Source organism: Eurytemora carolleeae, unplaced genomic scaffold (genome assembly GCF_000591075.1).
Source record: "Eurytemora carolleeae unplaced genomic scaffold, Eaff_2.0 scaffold601, whole genome shotgun sequence".
In the NCBI taxonomy this organism is placed as follows: Eukaryota; Metazoa; Arthropoda; class Copepoda; order Calanoida; family Temoridae; genus Eurytemora; species Eurytemora carolleeae.
The window spans coordinates 7428-27008 of NW_019396795.1; the positions used below are offsets into that span (position 1 = coordinate 7428).

The following is a 19581-nucleotide window of genomic DNA, read 5'->3' on the forward strand; positions in this document are numbered from 1 at the left end:
AATAAGACAAGTATACAGGATTTTTTAAAAAAAATTGTACGGATTGTACGGATTGTTTTTCGAAAATTGTACGGATTGTACGGATTTCTTCTGAAAATGTACGGATTTTTGTACGGATGGGTTCAGAAAAGTTTTGGCCACCCTGCAGTTAGTACAAGAAGAGGGATATATATCAGGTAGTACAAGAAGAGGGATATATATCAGGTAGTACAAGGAGAGGGATATATATCAGGTAGTACAAGGAGAGGGATATATATCAGGTAGTACAATGAGAGGGATATATATCAGGTAGTACAAGGAGAGGGATATATATCAGTTAGTACAAGAAGAGGGATATATATCAGGTAGTACAAGAAGAGGGATGAGTAATGAGTATAAATAGCAAGATTTTGAACTAAAAACAGATTCATTGATAATAGGAGAAGTAGAAAAAACAATTAAGTACAAGAAGGAAATTATAGAAATGAGAAAGAATTAAAAAAAGTAAAGGATGGTAGCAGACGGTAAGAGAAAGAGCGTAAACGTAAAAATAGGAAAATATGATATTGCTTGTTTTTGTTAGAATATGTTAAAAAGAGAATAATTATTAACTTTGTTCAGGGAGCTGGGAACGGATTAAAGGAGAGAGCTGAGGAGGAAGAATTAGAGGAATTCACTTCAAACCTTAGAACTCAACTAGAAATATTTGTTAACAGGTAATATACCATAGTTTACAGGTAAATACCTTGCTTTACACCTTGGTTTGTTATCAAATGTATGTACACCTTAATTTGGTAACAGGTTAAGGCTTTAGTTTGTTAACAAATTTATGCCTTAATTTGTAAACAGGCACTTTTTTCCTTCATTCTAAATTAAAGTAAATGCAATTTCCTTTTACATTAAGGCACCTATCACAAAGCTTTAAGTCCATATCTCTATCCTGATTTAGAAAGTTTATATTGGGCCTTATTTGTGGCCAGTAGGAAGTCCCTAAAACTCTAATGATTGATTGAATGAAACCGTTGCATTGTGCAAATATACTTCATCAATTAAACAGTTACCTATTCTCATTAGACAAGAATTTATTAATTTATTTATTTTTCAGGATGAAATCCAACTCTAGCCGAGGTCGGCCTATTGCTAATGACTCGAGTGTACAGACCTTGTTCATGAATGTAATGACGATGCACTCTAAGCTGGTGAAGAATATCCAGGATCAGGAGGAAGCTAGGGTTCATTACGAGGGTCTCCAGGTACCTGTTAACAGCAATAAATAAATTTAAAATTAAAGTTATTTTTATTTATTTAATTCCTTTAACAATTAGAATCTGTGTTTTTAGGTTTGTTTTGAGAATTTTATGCATATTTAACTTTTTACAGCGCGGTTATTTTTTAATTTTTAACGCTTTTGTAATGAACGTGACCCCCCTCCCCCCCCCCGCACCTCGCAATTACTTTTTATATCCATAGTTCAATTGGTTTTAAATTGTGATTTATCTATTTTAAGGACAAGCTGAGTCAAGTCAAGGATGCTCGAGCTGCCCTAGACGCTCTACGAGAGGAGGAAAAGGAACGGCGGAGACGCGAGGCGGAAGAGGCGGAGAGACAGCGACAGCTACAGATGGCGCACAAACTGGATCTAATGAGGAAAAAGAAGGCGGAATATCTTGAGTACCAGAGACAGGTGAAAAAAAGAAATGATGTGCTTTAAGACATTGAATTTAACTGATCTCAACGTTTATTTATTTATTTTTTTTTTCAATTTTTAATTTTTATTTTTAGATTGCACTGCAGCGAATGGCGGATCAGGAAAGAGAGATGCAGAAAAATCAGGAGATGATTAAACAGAACTATTTAAACCAGCAACAGGGTATGTACAACATGTACCTACCCTACGGATACATACAACAAGGACAACAGCTTTCTGGTCAGGTTCAACCCGGACAGATGATGCCTTCCGGACAAATGATGCCTCCTGGACAGATGATGCCACCGGGACAGATGATGCAACCAGGGCATATGATGCCTCAGGGACAGGTGATGCCACCAGGTCATATGATGCCGCCAGGACAAATGATGCCGCAAGGACAAATGATGCCGCAAGGACAAATGATGTCACAAGGGCAAAGAATGCCCCCTGTACAGGGAACAGCTGAAAATCAGATGTATACCGGACCAAGAGAACCCCAGAGTGGGTATAATCAACAGTTTTATTCGTCCAACCCCAACTCTGGAGCATACCCGGAGAGCGCGTACAACATGCAGGGTCTTGCTGGAGCTCTTCCCAACCATCATCAGCAGCCAGGATTACAACCTGCTCAGGGTCAAAATATGACTGGACAAGAACATCAGAGCTCCGGTCCACATGGAGTAGGACCAGGACAACAGTCCTCAGGTCCTAATATGATGGTCCCCGGACCACCCATGATTCCTGTTCAAGGTCCACCTATGCCACAAGGACATCAGTCCCTTCCGAATTTAAGTCAGCCGTCTGAACCGTCAAGTTTACAGGGAAACCCGGAGCAGAACTTTGGAAACCAAGAAACCACGCTTATATCCTTTGACTGATGTGCTATCACTTATCAGCTTCTGGCCTGATGTAAAGAGGAGCGAAGGCTACCCTTCAACCTTATTCAAAAATATTTACGCAGCTTAGCGATCATTAATATGAAAATGCATTTTTTTTGTTATTTGATGTAGGTTTGATTGATTTTGCAATCCTTCTTCACACTTTTAAAAACTGAAATTAAATGAGAGAATTAATTATTTAAGCCTAGAAGAAAAACTCAATAAGATATTTGATTGTGAAGTATAAGCCTGATTTTATTTTATCTTATTATTATTAACGTGAAATGTGAGATCTACTAATAAATTAAAGTTTATCTGTGATTTTCTGTTTTAAAGATTAAAAATTTCATTTATTAATTAAATACTGGTTTTATCCAGTAAACAATGGAAATATTCAAATATTCCGAACTGTTATTCTAGAAGTCGACAAACTAGTATATTTATTATTTTATCCATATTCTACATACATGTGATTCATTGTACAGTAGGCATCATGTAAAGGGGTATTTGTATATTTGATTTGGGGAAGATGATATTTCAGTGAATAATAAAATGTTTTGATGGAGATCAATAAAAATATTCTGTATTAATATTCCAGATGGAGGATGGGGGAGGGCCCAGTTGGTCCCCGGATAACACCAGGTAAATACAAATCTTGATACAAATAATCAAGAGTTAATTTTTTGCTTCATAACTCCTATTTTTTCCCTAACCGTATTTGTGATTTGACTTGTTTTTTGTCGCGTGGTTTTAACACCCTTGCTTTTTGCGACCAGGACTTAACAGTTTTGCGACCAGGTCTAAAAGTAAAATTATTTTCCCGTTAGATTTTAATGATTATGATACTTTCTCGTTGATTTCTCATAATTAGGATACTTTCTTGTTAATGTCTTACAATTAGGATACTTTTTCATAAATGTCTCATTATTAGGATACTTGTTCATTAATGTCTAATTATTAAGATACTTGCTCGTTAATGTCTCAAAATTAGGATACTTTCTCTTTAATGTCTCAAAATTAGGATACTTTCTCGTTAAGGTCCCAGAATCAGGATGTTTTCTCGTTAAGGTATCAGAATCAGGATATTTTCTCGTTTAGGTCCCGGAATCAGGATATTTTCTCGGTTAGGTCCCAGAATCAGGATATTTTCTCGTTTAGGTCCCAGAATCAGGATCAAGAAGATGAGCTGACCATTCCTCGTGCTGCCATGAACAAGATGATTAAGGAGATCCTCCCTAATATCAGAGTTGCAAACGAGGTCTTTCTATTAGATTTGAGAAAATATTTTTTTTAATTGATTAATTTTGCTGTAATAAAGTTTAACTTTTGTGAAAAAAAATTTGGATGAGAGAAAAACCAAAAAAATGTTTTCATCTTGGTATAGACATTTTAGTTTCCAGGCAAAGCTGGGTTCTTAAACTAGTAGAGAACACTGTAAACTTAAAATAGGAAAACGACTTTAGACCTAAAGTATGATTTTTAATAGTTCAATGAACATTAGACACAGCAATTGTTCAGTGTAAGCAGACCAATTTAATTTATTGGAATATTAGTGAAACAACATGCTTTGTAACAACATCAAATACAGTTAATTATTGTTATTTTTGTATTTTCATATTCCAGAGTTTTCTGGTTCTCACTGTATAATACCTCAAGATGGGAAACAATATCACAAGCTTAAATGGGACTGTAAGCGTAATTCCAAGTGACCCTTCATTAAATGTTGGCAATGCTTGATTCACAAAGGTACCCCTGAAACCTTGATCTGATTAATAAGAAGGATCGTTTTCAAGCTTGAAAAAGGTTTAAATCTGACAATTCCTACATGTTTTTTCTGCAGTAGAAATGCGTAGGTCACTTTTGTGAAGAAACCATAATTTAAAATAATGAGATTTCAAAATTAACTAATTTCTTATCTTTTCTTTGATCAGACAAAGTTATTCCGAGTACCAGTTTAAACCGGACATTGCCCTTGACGTTATTTTAAACTAATGATTATTTTCAGGCTCGTGAACTGGTTCTAAGCTGTTGTACAGAGTTTATTCATCTAGTTTCTAGTGAAAGTAATGAGGTAAAGAAGTAAAAATAATATTTTTCTATATATATAAATATGGCTTGTCTGTCTACTCAAATAACGTCGAAAAGGATGAGCGATAGGGCTCAAATTTTGTGTGGCAACTCATATGTCAGGGTTCTGGATTAAAAATATCGTCTGAAAAAAAAGTCGATTTTTTGATTTAATAGATATTCAATGTTTACAGAAAACTCTGCATAATTTTAAGTTTTATAATTATGAAGAAAAATAGCCGCTTGAAAAGCTTATAATGTTGCTAACAGAAGGGCCTGAAAGACTAGTTTTATATTACCGAACCATCATAATCAACAAATATGTATTGTTATCAATCAAAATTAGTTAAGACTCTAAATTGATTTTTTGATTAAATATTCAGGTATGCAACCAGCAGCAGAAGAAGACGATATCTGCTGAACATGTTTTTGCTGCGCTCCACAAACTTGGTTTCGGAGATTTTGTGAAGGAAGCAGAAGAGGTGGGAGCCATTTTGTTTTTCGTGACTGAAATGAAATAAAACACGTTTCAACCTTGTAATATTTAACCATTTTAATCGTCACTTTGTTATTTATTTTTACATACTTTTGTTCTTATTTGAGTTTAAAACCAGCGGTAAAGTTTTCGGTATGCTTGATATTTTTCAATTAAGGTTCTCTCCGAGTGCAAGGAGTCCGCCGCTAAACGAAGAAGACAGAGTACGCGACTAGAAAACCTTGGTATTCCAGAGGAGGAGTTGCTCCGACAACAACAGGAGCTGTTTGCCAAAGCCAGAGAAGCAGAAGTTATGAAAGAGCAGGCTCAGTTAGCTGCTGTGGGACAAGCAGCACAGTTTGCTGCTGTTTCTAGCGGGGCCGAAGATTATTCGTAGAGTACTGTTTTTTTTTTTACCTTTATACACAGATATATATTATAAACATACAGCAGAATTTAAACATTGAATTTTAGCATTTTTTTACTTCCATGCATTGAAAACCTAGAAAACTAAATGTTGACACAGAAAATGTTATGCCTTTTTCAACTACCAAACACGCCTGGTTATTAGATAAATTGTGATGAATATAAGTATACAAAGCAATATAGAAATAAAATACATTCGCTAGAAATTACTTCATATTTAGTGCGACTCGAAATCAAATAAATTATCAAGTTCAATGGGTGGCATCGAAAAATACACATATTTATTTACCTCACTGATGACATTGCTATTTTAATAATCTATATACAAATTTGGCTTGTCTGTCTGTTTTGGTGTCTGTCTGTTTGTTTGTATCCAATAAACGTCAAAACGGCTGAACCGATGATAAAAATTTAAAAAAATGTGTTTAAAAGGTTTTTAATTTTGTAAAAAAAATTAATTCTTGAAAATCTGCGAATTTTTTTTAAAAATCCGCAAAATATTTTTCTTCTTTGTTTTAAAATGTAAACAAAAAGAACATGCTCACACTTAAAATAGAAGATGGGCGCGCAGCGCCCTAAAAGTCTAGTATAAATACATTTTGTTTAACGTGAAAAAGTCAAATTTGCGAGGTTAAAAGTGGGTTGGAATTCATATTCAACGTCACAAATGATGTCTTGAGTAATTTTCCTTATAAATTTCATTGTGGCCTATTGTACTTGCTTATCTATTTGTTAACATAGTTCTGAAATTATTGACAATAACGTTTATGAATTTGTTATGAATGCGTGTATTCTGTATTAGCTCGTATAGGCCCATAATAAATCCTAAAATTGGTTAAAAATAAATATACTTAGTCAAATTTTAGAATGTCTTCTTCTGCAATATTCGTGCGTCATTTTGGAAACATTAATTATATTTCTTCTAATCCTATTATTTTTGTACAGGGTGTCCCAAAAAAACATGGGAATTCAGTGACGAATTCGATATCGTCTTTGTTATGAATTAGCATTGTAATACCTAATTTCAAAAGCAATAATATTATTATGTCTGCTAGAGTTTATTTTATGAAAACGGTAAAAGACTGTAAAAATGTGTCTATAATGTCTCCGCACGATGAACAGTGAAGACGGACAAGTTTACTCTGTTTGTAAACTGCAATTTTCTTGTTTTACTAAGTACAACCGTATTAAGTCAAAACATAAACAAACAAATTGTAAACATAGCAGACAAAACTCTTACAGATTACAGCTTTCTCATTAGGTATCACTATACTAAATCAAAGAATTATTTAAAAAGACGACATTGAATTCGTCACTGAAACCCATGTTTTTTGGGACACCCTGTATTTTAAGTTAATTCAATCAACAAGATACTGATTTCGGAAAGAAGTTAAGGCTTGCTAAATCCTAATGTCGTAAATATTAGATATTTCAAACTATGAATTTTGTATTATTTAAATTTAATTCCTTGGTAAAAACTTAGGGTAAATACTTGGTAGTAGGAACACACTCACACTACCATCAGAGTCCGAATTTAATGAATTTTAGCCGTGTCTTAAACCCCTCAAAAACCGGTTACAATTGAGCACCGCGCCGGCTTAAATCTGAAACATTGAATACCATTTTAAGTGGAACCAACCATATTTGAGCCGCGGCTCAAATTCTTTGAATTCGGTCTCAGTTTGCTCAGTTAAAAAAATTTAAACTTTGGAAAAAATATATTTAAACAAATAACAAAAGATCGGATAGAAATAAAATAGTTTATTTTTAAAATATTTCACTCTATATATAAAATGATAAAGTTCATGACGACTAAAACTTGAAATAAAATTTGTACATCGTTTATAGAATAAAATTAGCATACATCAAGGTGTAATACAATTCTGTACGTTAATCATACACTTTTCAAACAGCAAATAAATTATGTACATCGTATACATAGACAATACACATGAATTACATAAATGCAATGATTCTGCATTGGTCCTTGAAGAAAGATGCAATCGGCTATCCTGAAAATGGAAGAAAAATAATTATATATATAATCTAAAAGAAAATATTTTGATCTAGATTTGAAAATGGAAACCTGTGTAATCAGCCGACTAATCCTTCTCCCTCTTTTTTGTGATCTAGGGCCAAACCTTGTTAAAGTATTCCATGAATGAATCGTAGATCATGAACGTGATTGCAACATCAAGACAAACTCTACTCATCCGCGGCATGGTTCCCTTGTAGAACGCCCTAGGTCCCTCGTTCACCATGATTTGTCTAAAATAAGATTTTGTCATTTAGGGAAAGGAACTGAATACTTGCTTCAAACGCCAGCTTTCTATAATCCTTTTTTTTGCAACCTGATGGTGTAAACCTGTGATAATTCTAACGTTGACTAAAAGATCTAGCAGAATTAATAGTTTGAAATATCAAAGCTGCAAAGTTAAAGAGATAAGAAAGAAAAGTAGAATTTGAGGCCAGTATTCAGTTCATCGATGAAAGGTTAACTAACCATCTTAATCTAATTTTATCAAAATATACGATATAAAGGAACTACTCGCGTAATTACAAGTGACCCTCCATGCAAAGACGGCAATGTCCGATTTACAACGGTCCCTTAAAATTTTTTCTGATCAAGTATTATGCTCCATGTTTTTGTTTTTCTGAAAACTGTTTATTTTAATTTGTGGTTTCTCTGCAAAACTGACTTGCACATCCCTTGCTTATAAGAAACAATGAAGACATTATCAGAATTAAATACTTTCCGAGTCTCAATGAGGACAATGTTTCTCTAAATTATGACAATATTTTGTCTGAATTATGACAACTTCTGTTTACAGATTCACGTTTTAAACTTTTTTCAAGGGTATTATTGTCAGTCGGGCATTGTCATCTTTGCATGTGGGTCACTTGGAGTTAATCACGCTTACAGTCCCTTTAAAATGTTTTTAGACGAATATTAAAAGACACAAATTATACGTACTTGGCACAATCAAATGTGTTCTTATATCTTGCTGCGTCTAAGCTTTGCATTCTTGTCTTAACCACGTCCAGTGGTGTATTCCCCAGAACACTGGCGGCTCCAGCAATACCACCAAACAGTCCAACCAGTAGTTTAGGAACCTTCTTAGTTGGATCTCCTTCTCTATACCAGTCCTTCAGGGTTTCTATCACGTAGAACCTATAATAATTGGGGAGTCAATAAACAAATCATGGTATCTGTTCAGTAGCGTCTATACAGGAGTCAAGGGACAGTTCATGGTATTCGTTCAGTACTTTCTGTGCAGGAGTACTAATGTCTGTTCAGAAGTAAAAAGATCGGGCATGGTATCTGTTCAGTTTTGTTAAGGGACAGTTCATGAAATACTTTTAAGTATCTACACAGAAGTAAATAGGATAGTATTGCAAGACTTTTTTGTTTTTTTTTTCATTCAATATAAAATTTCTTCCTCCCCTACCTTTGAATCCAATGATTATTTACCTGATGGCCTGGTTACTGCCTTGTTTCATGATGGTAGGCGTAATACCCTTATAGGTACCAGCAATGCCTTCTTTGGCAATTATGGTTCGCACTCCATGGAAGAACCCCTGAAAAACATACTTAAATAAGACTGTAGGATTTATATATGGTAATGGTTACTGTAAATTTTAGATGTTTTAATCTCCAAAGGATTGTGATATTTGACAATTCTAGGGGGTATTCTGATCTTAAACTAAGGGATAGCTGCCCTCATACACAATAGGTTTTCTGACCTTAAATAATGGGTTTGCTGACATTTAGCAATGGGTTTGCTGATTTTAAAATATGGGTTTGCTGACCTTAAATAATGGATTTTCTGATCTTAAACTATGGGTTTGCTGACCTTTAACTATAGGTTTGCTGACCTTTAACTATAGGTTTGCTGACCTTAAACTATGGGTTTGCTGACCTTAAATAATGGATTTTCTGATCTTAAACTATAGGTTTGCTGACCTTTAACTATAGGTTTGCTGACCTTTAACTATAGGTTTGCTGACCTTAAACTATGGGTTTGCTGACCTTAAATAATGGATTTTCTGATCTTAAACTATGGGTTTGCTTTCCCATATCCTGTGATGTGAGCTTCCCGAGGGAATCTCTAATCCCTCAGTTGGATGGATCAGATCCTTCCCTAAGTCCAAACCATCTTTCATGGATCCAACAAATCTACCACTGAATCTAACCTATCACCCTACTCCAACTCCTACAGTATGGATTTTCTGATCTTTAACTATGGGTTTGCTGACCTTAAACGATGGGTTTGCTGATCTTAAACTATGGGTTTGCGGTCCTTAAACTATAGGTTTGCTGACCTTAAACTATGGGTTTGCTGATCTTAAAATATGGGTTTGCTGATTTTACACTATGGGTTGGCTGCCCCTTACACTATAGGTTAGCTTCCCCTTAAACTTTGTGTTTGCTGACCTTAATCTATGGGTTTGCTGAACTTAAACAATGGGTTTGCTGATCTTAAAATATGGGTTTGCTGATCTTACACTATGGGTTGGCTGCCCCTTACACTATGGGTTAGCTTCCCCTTAATCTATAGGTTTGCTGATATTTAGCTATGGATTTTTTTAGCTGACCTTTAACTGTGATATTGCTGACATTAAAGTATGAACTAGCTTACCTTAAACTGTGGGTTGGCTGACCGTTGGTCGGAGATGAATTTGACCTTGATGGTCTCCATAGGGGTGACGGCTAGAATAGCTTCAGATACTCCTGCTCCTAACCCGCATAGTAGACGTGCTCCCGGAGACAGGTTTCCCTAGGAACAGAGGGTTTCAATCTCGAGGTTTTAGTTTAAAGGGACTGTATGCGTAATTTCAAGAGACCCCCCCATACACATGGCAATAAAAGCTTTATATCTGATCAAGTATTAGTGAGATACGCATGATTTTGTTTATTTAAACTGTTTATTTTCATTTGAGCGTGTTCTCTGCGGAAGTAACGACGGTATCGTCCACATCTTCAATCGGATTAAGGTACAATTTTTAATCTGGCATTGCCATCTTTCCATGAAGGGTCACGTGAAATTACGATTGAAGTTCCTTTATGAATGAAAAGTTCATCATTAAGTAAACATTTTTAAAGTCTAATTCCAAATTTTTATTTTATGTTTGTTTGTGCGATATGCATTTATGGGTAAGGATCAGGGAGTTTCCTTATCAAAATCAGATTCTATTATGAACGTACTTATATGTAATGCTGATAGGGTACAACTGGAAAGGTTGATCAGATAAGTTTAAACATGGGGTAGTATGTGTCTATCTATAATCTATATTTATTATCTCTGTTTGTTTGTTTGTATGTCCGAGCATAACTCATGAACCCCCTTGAACGATGTGCCTCAAATTTTGATTGCGGAGCTCGGTAGAACCTTGGAAATGTTCTGATTAGAATTTTATATATTTAGACAAAACTGGGTTTCTGAGCTAGTATTGTATATGATAAATTACTGAATACTAAGTATATTTTATTAATAATTTGATCATACATTTCTTTTATTTACTAACCATGAACTTCTTTTACAAATATCTACAATTTCTATATTAATTTGACAGATTAATCTGAAAGAGGGGATGAGAAGGGGGNGGGGGCTAAGAATATGGAATTCTACACTAGTCTTGGTTGGGCTGGTTTTGAATTTCACCAAAAACTATATGTTTAACTATTTTAAATACAAAACAAAGGCAAAACTTTTGTGTTAAAAATCGAGTTTTTAAAACACAGAGGTTAAATTTTAAAATTGGTAAATGGTACTATTTAGATAATTTTTAATATACCTTCTCATCCACGGCATGCTTCTTGAACTGCTCAAAAGCTCCGAACCTGACCGCAGACTTGGGTATACTTCCGTACAGTAGTACAGGGAGTCCTCTGTACAGTCCTCGTACACCATGTTCAGCTACAGTTTGCCGACTACAGTCTACTATACCCTTGTACTTACCAACCTTAACATTAATGTACATACAATATACATACATGTTTAACATAATTACAACTAGGGGTACCCTAGTTACTCGGGAGGTGGGGGGGGGGGTTAGAGGCGCCTTTCTTTTTTGTGAAAATGGAAATTTACATTTCAGAAAAAAGGAAAAGTGGTAAAAATTAAATGATTTACTCAAATAAATTCTAATAATTCATTTCTAAATATTGCCAAACTCACCCCGTTTGCCTTTTTGGTCGCTTTGGATAAACTATTATTTAACGATAAAGCTAGCTATCTAATTATGAATTTACAATCAAAACGGAAATTTTATCTCTTCATTGATGAACACAATAAATAGACGTTTACGGTAATATTGCTAAGATTTTGATACAAAACAAACGTAATAAGCTGGCGATCGCACAGTTTTATTTTAGATAGTTCAAATGCTATAATCAAATAGAGGGCTGAAAAGAGGGGGGGCCGAATAATCAGGATTATCAGGAAAGAGATCTGAAAGCCCCCCCCACCAGTTTGGAGAACAACTACAAGTACAGAAACTTAATTTACCTTTTCATCTAACTGTAACTGTGTCTTGACATATTCAGTAGGGTAGGTTATACATATCTCTATACCTCCTGTTATACCTCCTGCTATTATACCCTTTAGCATCTAAATATTTAATTACAAATAATAGCTTAGCTGCAGATTTAATCCATATAAGAATTAGTTAAACACATTTAACCTGATTCAAATTAGTTCTGTCAAGTCAATTCACGATGAAAATTATTATGCCCCTTTATATAAACCAGTACCCCCCCCCCCCNGCGGCTGGACCAAATGAGTTGAAATTGTTTGTGGACACTCAGGGGTAGTCTGGGAGTGACATAGGCTAAAAAATCGAATTTTAAATTTCTTATTATTTTTTAAAAACATTTTTTTTTCACGGGCAACGCCGGGCCTTCCAACTAAGTAAAACATAAATTTAATAGACATAAGGATATTTTTAAAGGAAATTTTTACCCTGACGGTTAAGATTAAAATGAATGATAACAGATTTCATTACCTTATTACCAGATGGAGGGGGTGGAGCTGTAGCTGCTGCTCCGCCTCCCATCATGTGAGGGCGCAAAGGGAAAGGGTGGGACAAGGAAGAGCTGCTGTATGGGTGGGAAAGGGGCGTGGCATGCGTAGGGGTGGAGAAGGGGGAGGGGAACAGTCGTTCCATGAGTCTAGGATCTATGTCACTCATGTCTGAAATAAAAAGATAACAGTTCAGTTTACAGTGATTAACAGTAAAATATTTGTCAGTACTAACTTGTTTTTAAGTAAATAAGTCTCCAAAAACATGAGATCTAATGCCTTTTTATTTATAATGGTAAATACTTAAAATCAAGAATGAGCTATTTTTTGATAAAAAATCACCACTAAGTTCGTAATTTATAGTCTTTTAACCAATTCTATTAAACTTTACTAAAGATCAAGTTAACATCAAATGTTTGATTTGTTTTACATTAATCGTACGAAATAACATTTTAACATCAAATGTTTAAAAGATTAAGTTTACATAAATTTTACTAAGGAAAATCTACTATACATGGATAAGATCAGATAAGGTTAATTGTACTAAACATTAACTATCTTCAAAATCGAATGAACACCAAGTGTACTTACTATAAAGATCAAGTTAACACCAACTGTACTATTAAAGATCAAGTTGAAGCTTTGAATCAACAAATTCTGATAATCTTTAGTATGAATGTTACAGGCCACAATGCACATGTTCAAATAAAGTTTATTTTTATTAAAGAGTTGATTAGAACTGAGCTATATTAAGTTCTGTGTTGAGATAAGAAGTTTACCCTGGACAGCAGATACTAGACAGGTAGCTTGAGAATATATAAGAGTTAAACTGAATATATTTCACAGGAAATTATTAAATGAAAGCAAGGAAAACACTTGTTGCTCTTCTAGCTAAAGATAGGTAGATAAATCGTAAGATAGAGAGAGATGGAAGGGCTCCTTATAACGCTTAATTTTATTTCTTAGGAATTTAATATGAAGTGCTGAATAGAAATAGAATGAATTTAGTAGGGAATATGCTTAAAGGGCCAATACACAAACATGATCACTTGGATTAATTGTATTGTAAAAATTGTTATTAATAGAGATGCCTAGTAACAAAAGCAACACCAGTGAAAATAAACTGGTTAAACCTGTATGTATAGGATTTCATGATGCCATGCATACCTGACTTAGCTCCCCCCCCCCCCCCCTCTCCACTAAATTTTTTACCCCCCCCCCCCCCTCCTTCATACCATATTTTCCACCTCCCCACTTCATGACCTTACATTATTATTATCTCAAAATATATCCTAAACAATTCTTTTAATTTGCTGATACTTAATTGTAAATAAAATATGCGCAAATTTGAAATTTGTTAGGTCAACAAACTAAAATTTATAAAATGTTCACTATACACAATAATTTGAATACAATTATTTTATGTCTTTAAGTATTTTATCTACTAATTAATTTAGAGATAGATGTTTAGAACCACAGACAAGACATATCTAATCTGTGGTTAGAACCAGTTTGCTACAAGTTCAAAATTAATTTAAAACAAATCAAATTCATGACTTTTTACATACACTAGACAGAATACAGAAGAAAAGCAATTAATTATGATAAAACTAAATTATGTTTCACTTCCATTAAAAAATAATCTTGAACTTTTATCACTAAAACTCCTGTCATGTAATTAGCTTGTTTTTCACTGCCTGTCCTTCTCAAAGCTTAGGTGGAAGGATCCAACAAATATTGGAATTAAACTAACTGCGTAAATCATGTGTGAGTTGGAAGGAGGAAGAAAGAGAACTGCCTGTGTTGTGTACACAAGTTCTGCACATGATGTATTCAATAACCCTAAACCGTCGGGAAGATATGTTATTTGTCCCCCACCCCTAAAAAAAGTTTGTAATTCACCCCTTAAAAGAAAAATGTAAACAGAGTTTAAGTAATTCAATGTTTTTGCTGCAGAAATCTAGTATTTGCAAAGGTATTTAGAATGTAATGTGTATTTGTCCACCTGTTTAAGGACATTATATGACACTGGGGGACGGGGTTTGTGTAAATTATATACTATAGTATAAAAGTGGTTAAATTTTAAACTAGTTTGGTCGTAATCAATAACCATAATTGTGAACTAGAAGGGCCTGATTACTGCAGTTATAACCTTGTTTAATGTTTATTTCAATACATTTATAGCAGCTGAGAAAACGCTGGTTCATTTTGCTCTCTTCTAACTATTACTATACATAAGCTATTATCTGAAGACGTGCTCTAAAGCTTTCAAAAGCTATTGTTATCCTATGCTTTTTTTGGAATGAAAAAAATGACATTAAATATTGAAGAAATGAGAACTCAATTTTTATCACAAACTCAAATTTTCTAATCCTTATTTCTTTGCAACGTAATGGTGTAGTCCGTTGATATTTCCAATTTAGATTATTCTTCAACAGAATTGACAGTTTGAAATATTAAAGGTCTACGACATCGGAATGCAAATACATATAGTTAGAGAAAAGAAGAGTTTGTGATAAGAACTTGCAGTTCCTTATAACTTACGAGGTGTATTTCTCAAGAATGCGAATTATTTTGTAATTTCTTAATTTTTTGGAGAATATCCGTAATTAATAGCTTGTTGGAAATGGATTGTTACAGTTCGATTGAATTATAATATAATCTGCTGAGTAGGAAACTCAGTCTTCCACATGCAATTGAGTAGAACCAAATCAGGGTGGTACCCCATCCATCAAGTTCAAGAGCCAGGCCAGCTAGGGCGGCCCAGTAAAAATTGTTCAGAGGTGCTCTTTTTCTTTTTAATAGATATATATGAAACATTAAAAAAAAAATTTTACCATTATTTCTGTAGCCGTCAGAAAAACATGATTTTTTGGCCTTTTTTTAATTTGAGTTATAAAATAATCGTTAAATCTTCAGTTTTTAATTTATAATGACGTTTTATATCATTTTGTAAATCCCAAATAAGCTGTTCTAAAAGACAATTTTTTAAGAATTACATTGTTTTAAAATTCGTCAATATATTAGAAAATTTAGCTGCAAAATCGTCGATTTTTCTACTACGCAATTACACCCTAAGAACACCACCTTGAGAATTTAAAAAATATTTTTTACATTTTTTCTGTTTTCTGTATGGTGTAAATGTTTCTAAAATGTGCTTATTAATTCATATATCTTCAGAAATGGCCGACCTATCAGCATTTTTAAAAAAAACTGTTGGCTTGGCTCTTGTACGGATTCGGTGGTTCTACTCAATTGCATGTGGAAGACTGAGTTTCCTACTCAGCAGATTTTTTATAATTCAATCGAACTGTAACAACATTACATTTCCAACAAGCTATTAATGACGGAAATTCTCCAATAACAACAAATTACATTAAAACTCGCATTCTTGATCAAACACACCTCGTAAATTAAAGGTCTGCGACATTGTGTCGCAACTCGCAATGAATACAGTGATTAGAAAAACAGAGTTTGTGGCAATAACTCAGTTCCTTTGAATAGAATTTGTACAGTTGCTCAATCTTATCCTTTTGGTACACTGGGGCATGGTTCTCCTATATATAAATTAGATATCTATGAAGGTTATAGTTTGCAAGTATCAGTTTTTTATAGTTTTTTAATTTGTATGGGTTACCCACACAGAGTAAGTTTGCAATGACGACCATAAACTCCGTGAATATCAATTTTGAATATTGAATTTGGTCCTTTTTCTTGTAAATATTATTCTGTTTCTAAACTTTCTAATTTAAAAATGAAACAAACTAGCGAAGAGCTCCCGGAAAACCATGAAAGTGAGATTAGAAAGATTAGATAGACTCTCTGCAGTCGTATCTTAAGTCTCGTCATTTGTGCAGGTAAACCCTGTACAATGTACATTGTACATATTGCATATACCCTTTCATACAGTAAATACATGATAAAACCTGTAAAATCAAATTATCTTAACTTTCCAATTTTATCAGCTAGCAGTGTTTTAATCCCCTAGATAAATTATTCATGTATATCTATGTTTAATCCTTTCTTTTCATACAAAGGTTAAGAATTTTGTACTCGATCAATGAGAAAACAGAGAAATTGGGGATATCCAAAATCAAGAGATCAAGCATATTCTGCGGAAAGTTCAAAAGTGCCCATGTTGGATATCGGAATGGTAGATGTAGGTATCCAACACAAAAGTTTCTAGCTCAGTGTTCACATATCTTGGTGGACTTCCACGAAATTTAACTTAATCGTTTTAATTTAAACGATTATAAATGGATATCAAGTTCAGTCTGTGCGGCTTAGCGCCTTCCCAACCAAAAGGTTTAGCCTCAGGATCGGTAAATAATGCAGGAACAACATTAACGCCGTCCTGAATGAGACGATTTTACAATGTATTAGAGATTTTAAAGTACATTTTTTTGTAGCAATGCTTTTGTGTAATTGATGATGTTATAACTATAAAACTATTAGCTTATACATAATGTTAACAGTTTTACTAGTAAGATATTAGATCACTTATTTAGTGAAACAGGTCTGTTTACATTGCACAATTGCTGCATGCCTCATGTTCATTTGACATTCTTAAGTCAGAACTTAATGTGTCTAAAATTCGACCTCCTTTTCTTTTCCAAATTTTTTGTGCTTCAATTATCTCAAGAACAGGCAGAGTGGCCCATTAAACATCATTTCTTGGGAATTTTTTTGTTTTGTTCCTTAAATGTTCTGATGCCATGAAGAGAAAAATAAAAATGTTGTTTCGATATATTAAAACTGAGTAAACTTGATAAAGTATAATATTGTAAAATTAGAAAACACTATTAAAATTGAAAATATGTCTCATGCTGTATTTATACCGCGTCTGCAGTCTGCACGTGTACAATAATTTGTCTTATTCGGCGCTAAATGATGAAACGTATTTAAATCTTTCATAAAATCATTATTTATTCTTAAATCCATCCCCCCCCCCCTCGTTCACACACGAATCTAAACAACCATATAACTCTATAGTCTGCAAACTTTAGTCTTATACTCCTATACATACCTGGAGTGTACGAATGAATCTTGAACCTAGAACTAAACACATGACCGAGGTTGTCTTGTATATCCATGAACCAGACTCTAGAGGCTGTGTCATGAGATTACGGAGGCTCCACACTGACGTCATGAGACTCTGGAATTCATGATATTATTCTCATGACTAGAAATCATGTGTGAATTGGATTCATACCGGGAGGACCACAATATATATGAAAGAAAACCAAGTCGTCTTCTAACGATTATAAAACCAACAAACATAAATTAGCAATATCTGATTTTATTCTGAAGAATAGAGATTGGCATATTTTTCAACCGTTTTTAAAACATTTAAGCTGTTTTTTGACATTCCCTATAAAAATCTACGGTAGAAACCAGAAAATAAAGAATTGGATGACGACATTATACAATACTTCAGTGTATTTGATGTTGTTACTAAGCAAATAGTTTCACCAGAATCACTGAAAAAGTAAAATGGGTCTTTTTACTCTTCGCAATTGTTGTGTCTTGTGTCAGTGGTCTTTTTAAACTAACAACTTGAGTCTAAAAGTCGTCTTCCTATTTCAGAGTTTTCTGGTTATTAACAAAATTCAAAATTTTATGCTATAAGTTTTTTTTTCTATAACTGCGCGAACTGATTGACTTGCAGAGAGAAGGTAATCAATGTTTTAACGAAGTAAAAACAATCGTTAACGAACAATATGAAAACTTGTTCAGGTTTATGTATACATGTTCTGTCAAAGTCAGCAATCTGCTTAGTGTAATAAAAGCAAACTTTTAATAGCATACAATTTTTAATTATGTTTAGATTTTATCTGAGTCTCTAGATAGCCAAAAATCCTAAAAAAAAACGATGCCAAACGTCATTGATTCTGAGCGACTATAAACCATATTTGTGGGTCTAAGGTCCTGCAAAAAGTAGGCCCAGTCGGTTCAATCGTTTCAATGTGTTTCGAAAACAAGCAGACATTAGTATGTATATGTAAAGAAGATTTGTCTAACAAATGCTAAATAGGAATAAAGAGTTCCAAATATAATGCATTACATTTTTATTGAATAAAAGCTAAATTGAGTCTTTGTCACAAACTTAAATTCTCTAATCCCTGTATCTTCGCAACCTGATGTTTTGAACCTTTGATATTTCAAACCTATCAAACTTATTATTTGATTTAACAGAATAGTTTGAAATATGTAAGGTCCACAACATTGGGTTGCAAATTGCAAAGATAAGAAATCAGAGTTTGTGACAAGCAATTAATTCCTTTGTAGATTGTTTTTGAAGATTAGAACAACAACTACAGAACGTAACTTCATTCAAATGCTCAATGTATTGTTTTTTTTTTATGCTCGAATTGTTAGTGGAGTTAGTGTTGGTAATAGCACATTTATTCCGTTTTTATACATTTTAGGTTTTTAATACTACTAAAATCTTTAAAGCAGTATCTGTGAAATTATCATATTGAAGAATATATAAGTTTAAAGGAACTGAGTTCTTATCACAAACTCTTATTTTCTAAACGCTATGTCTTTGCATCTTAATATCGTAGACCTTAGATATGGAAAACTATAAATTATAGATTAAATGTTTGAATATTTGAAATATCACTTTTAGGTTTCAAAAACATAGGACTAAGAAAATTTGAGCTTCAATGGTTTTAAAAAAAATTTAGGACCGTCCCCATTAAGCATTGTACGCCACAGATGGATTGTGTACTTCCGCAATTTGTTCTTCCGAGTTTCCAAAGCCAAAAAAAGTTTATGATCAAATTTACGTTACCCGGCCACCCGTATACTAAATAGATATACTTTATTAGAAAAAAATAATATTTTTTCTGGACATATTTCTGCACTTTCGTGCATAAAAAATTATGCATTCACTCCATGAAATACTGTATTTGTATTTTAAGGATGTGCATATCAGACAAAAAAAGTATTTTAATCAAACTTATGCAAAAACATGTTGCTACTTGCTAAGTACAAAGTAGCAAGTATATTTACAAATAGGTCTTAATAATTTTAAAAAGG

General features: G+C 33.6%; 3 protein-coding genes across 5 annotated transcripts in view; 2 read left to right on the top strand and 1 right to left on the bottom strand.

Moving 5' to 3' along the window:
- LOC111708763 (hepatocyte growth factor-regulated tyrosine kinase substrate) overlaps positions 1-3146 on the top strand; it is a gene marked incomplete at its 5' end in the record, with an annotated part of 10353 nt that extends 7207 nt beyond the window's left edge. The window contains 4 exon segments of the mRNA XM_023482230.1: positions 601-695; positions 1085-1232; positions 1487-1663; positions 1762-3146. Coding sequence (XP_023337998.1) covers positions 601-695; positions 1085-1232; positions 1487-1663; positions 1762-2547 — 1206 coding nt within the window.
- LOC111708764 (protein Dr1) lies at positions 3106-5724 on the top strand. The gene is made up of 5 exons (XM_023482231.1): positions 3106-3189; positions 3706-3805; positions 4553-4618; positions 4998-5096; positions 5268-5724. Exons 1-5 carry the CDS (start codon positions 3146-3148, stop codon positions 5484-5486), a joined length of 528 nt encoding a protein of 175 aa, XP_023337999.1. The 5' UTR covers positions 3106-3145; the 3' UTR covers positions 5487-5724.
- A 1616-nt stretch (positions 5725-7340) lies between these two features.
- On the bottom strand, positions 7341-17655 carry LOC111708765 (putative tricarboxylate transport protein, mitochondrial). Of its 3 annotated transcripts, none has more exons than XM_023482233.1 (9): positions 17564-17655; positions 12521-12708; positions 12025-12126; positions 11312-11479; positions 10156-10293; positions 8988-9094; positions 8490-8687; positions 7602-7783; positions 7341-7527 (listed from the first exon to the last, which is right to left on the bottom strand). In XM_023482233.1, exons 1-8 carry the CDS (start codon positions 17628-17630, stop codon positions 7645-7647), a joined length of 1107 nt encoding a protein of 368 aa, XP_023338001.1. In that variant the 5' UTR covers positions 17631-17655; the 3' UTR covers positions 7341-7527; positions 7602-7644. The 3 variants fall into 3 exon arrangements, with proteins under 3 accessions (XP_023338001.1, XP_023338000.1, XP_023338002.1); XM_023482232.1 differs by lacking the exon at positions 17564-17655 and adding an exon at positions 14291-14378; XM_023482234.1 differs by lacking the exon at positions 17564-17655 and adding an exon at positions 13317-13375.
- Between the last annotated feature and the right edge of the window lie 1926 nt (positions 17656-19581).

Excerpts from the sequence above, each read along its gene's own strand:
- LOC111708764 (XM_023482231.1), top strand. The coding sequence starts at position 3,146 with ATGGAGGATGGGGGAGGGCCCAGTTGGTCCCCGGATAACACCAG. Across the intron at positions 3,806-4,552 it reads ATATCAGAGTTGCAAACGAG|GCTCGTGAACTGGTTCTAAG; the intron begins GTCTTTCTATTA and ends GATTATTTTCAG. Across the intron at positions 4,619-4,997 it reads TTTCTAGTGAAAGTAATGAG|GTATGCAACCAGCAGCAGAA; the intron begins GTAAAGAAGTAA and ends TTAAATATTCAG.
- LOC111708765 (XM_023482232.1), bottom strand. The coding sequence starts at position 14,363 with ATGTGCAGAACTTGTGTACACAACACAGGCAGTTCTCTTTCTTCCTCC. Across the intron at positions 12,127-12,520 it reads CCCCTCCATCTGGTAATAAG|ATGCTAAAGGGTATAATAGC; the intron begins GTAATGAAATCT and ends TTAAATATTTAG. Across the intron at positions 10,294-11,311 it reads AGCATGCCGTGGATGAGAAG|GGAAACCTGTCTCCGGGAGC; the intron begins GTATATTAAAAA and ends CTCTGTTCCTAG.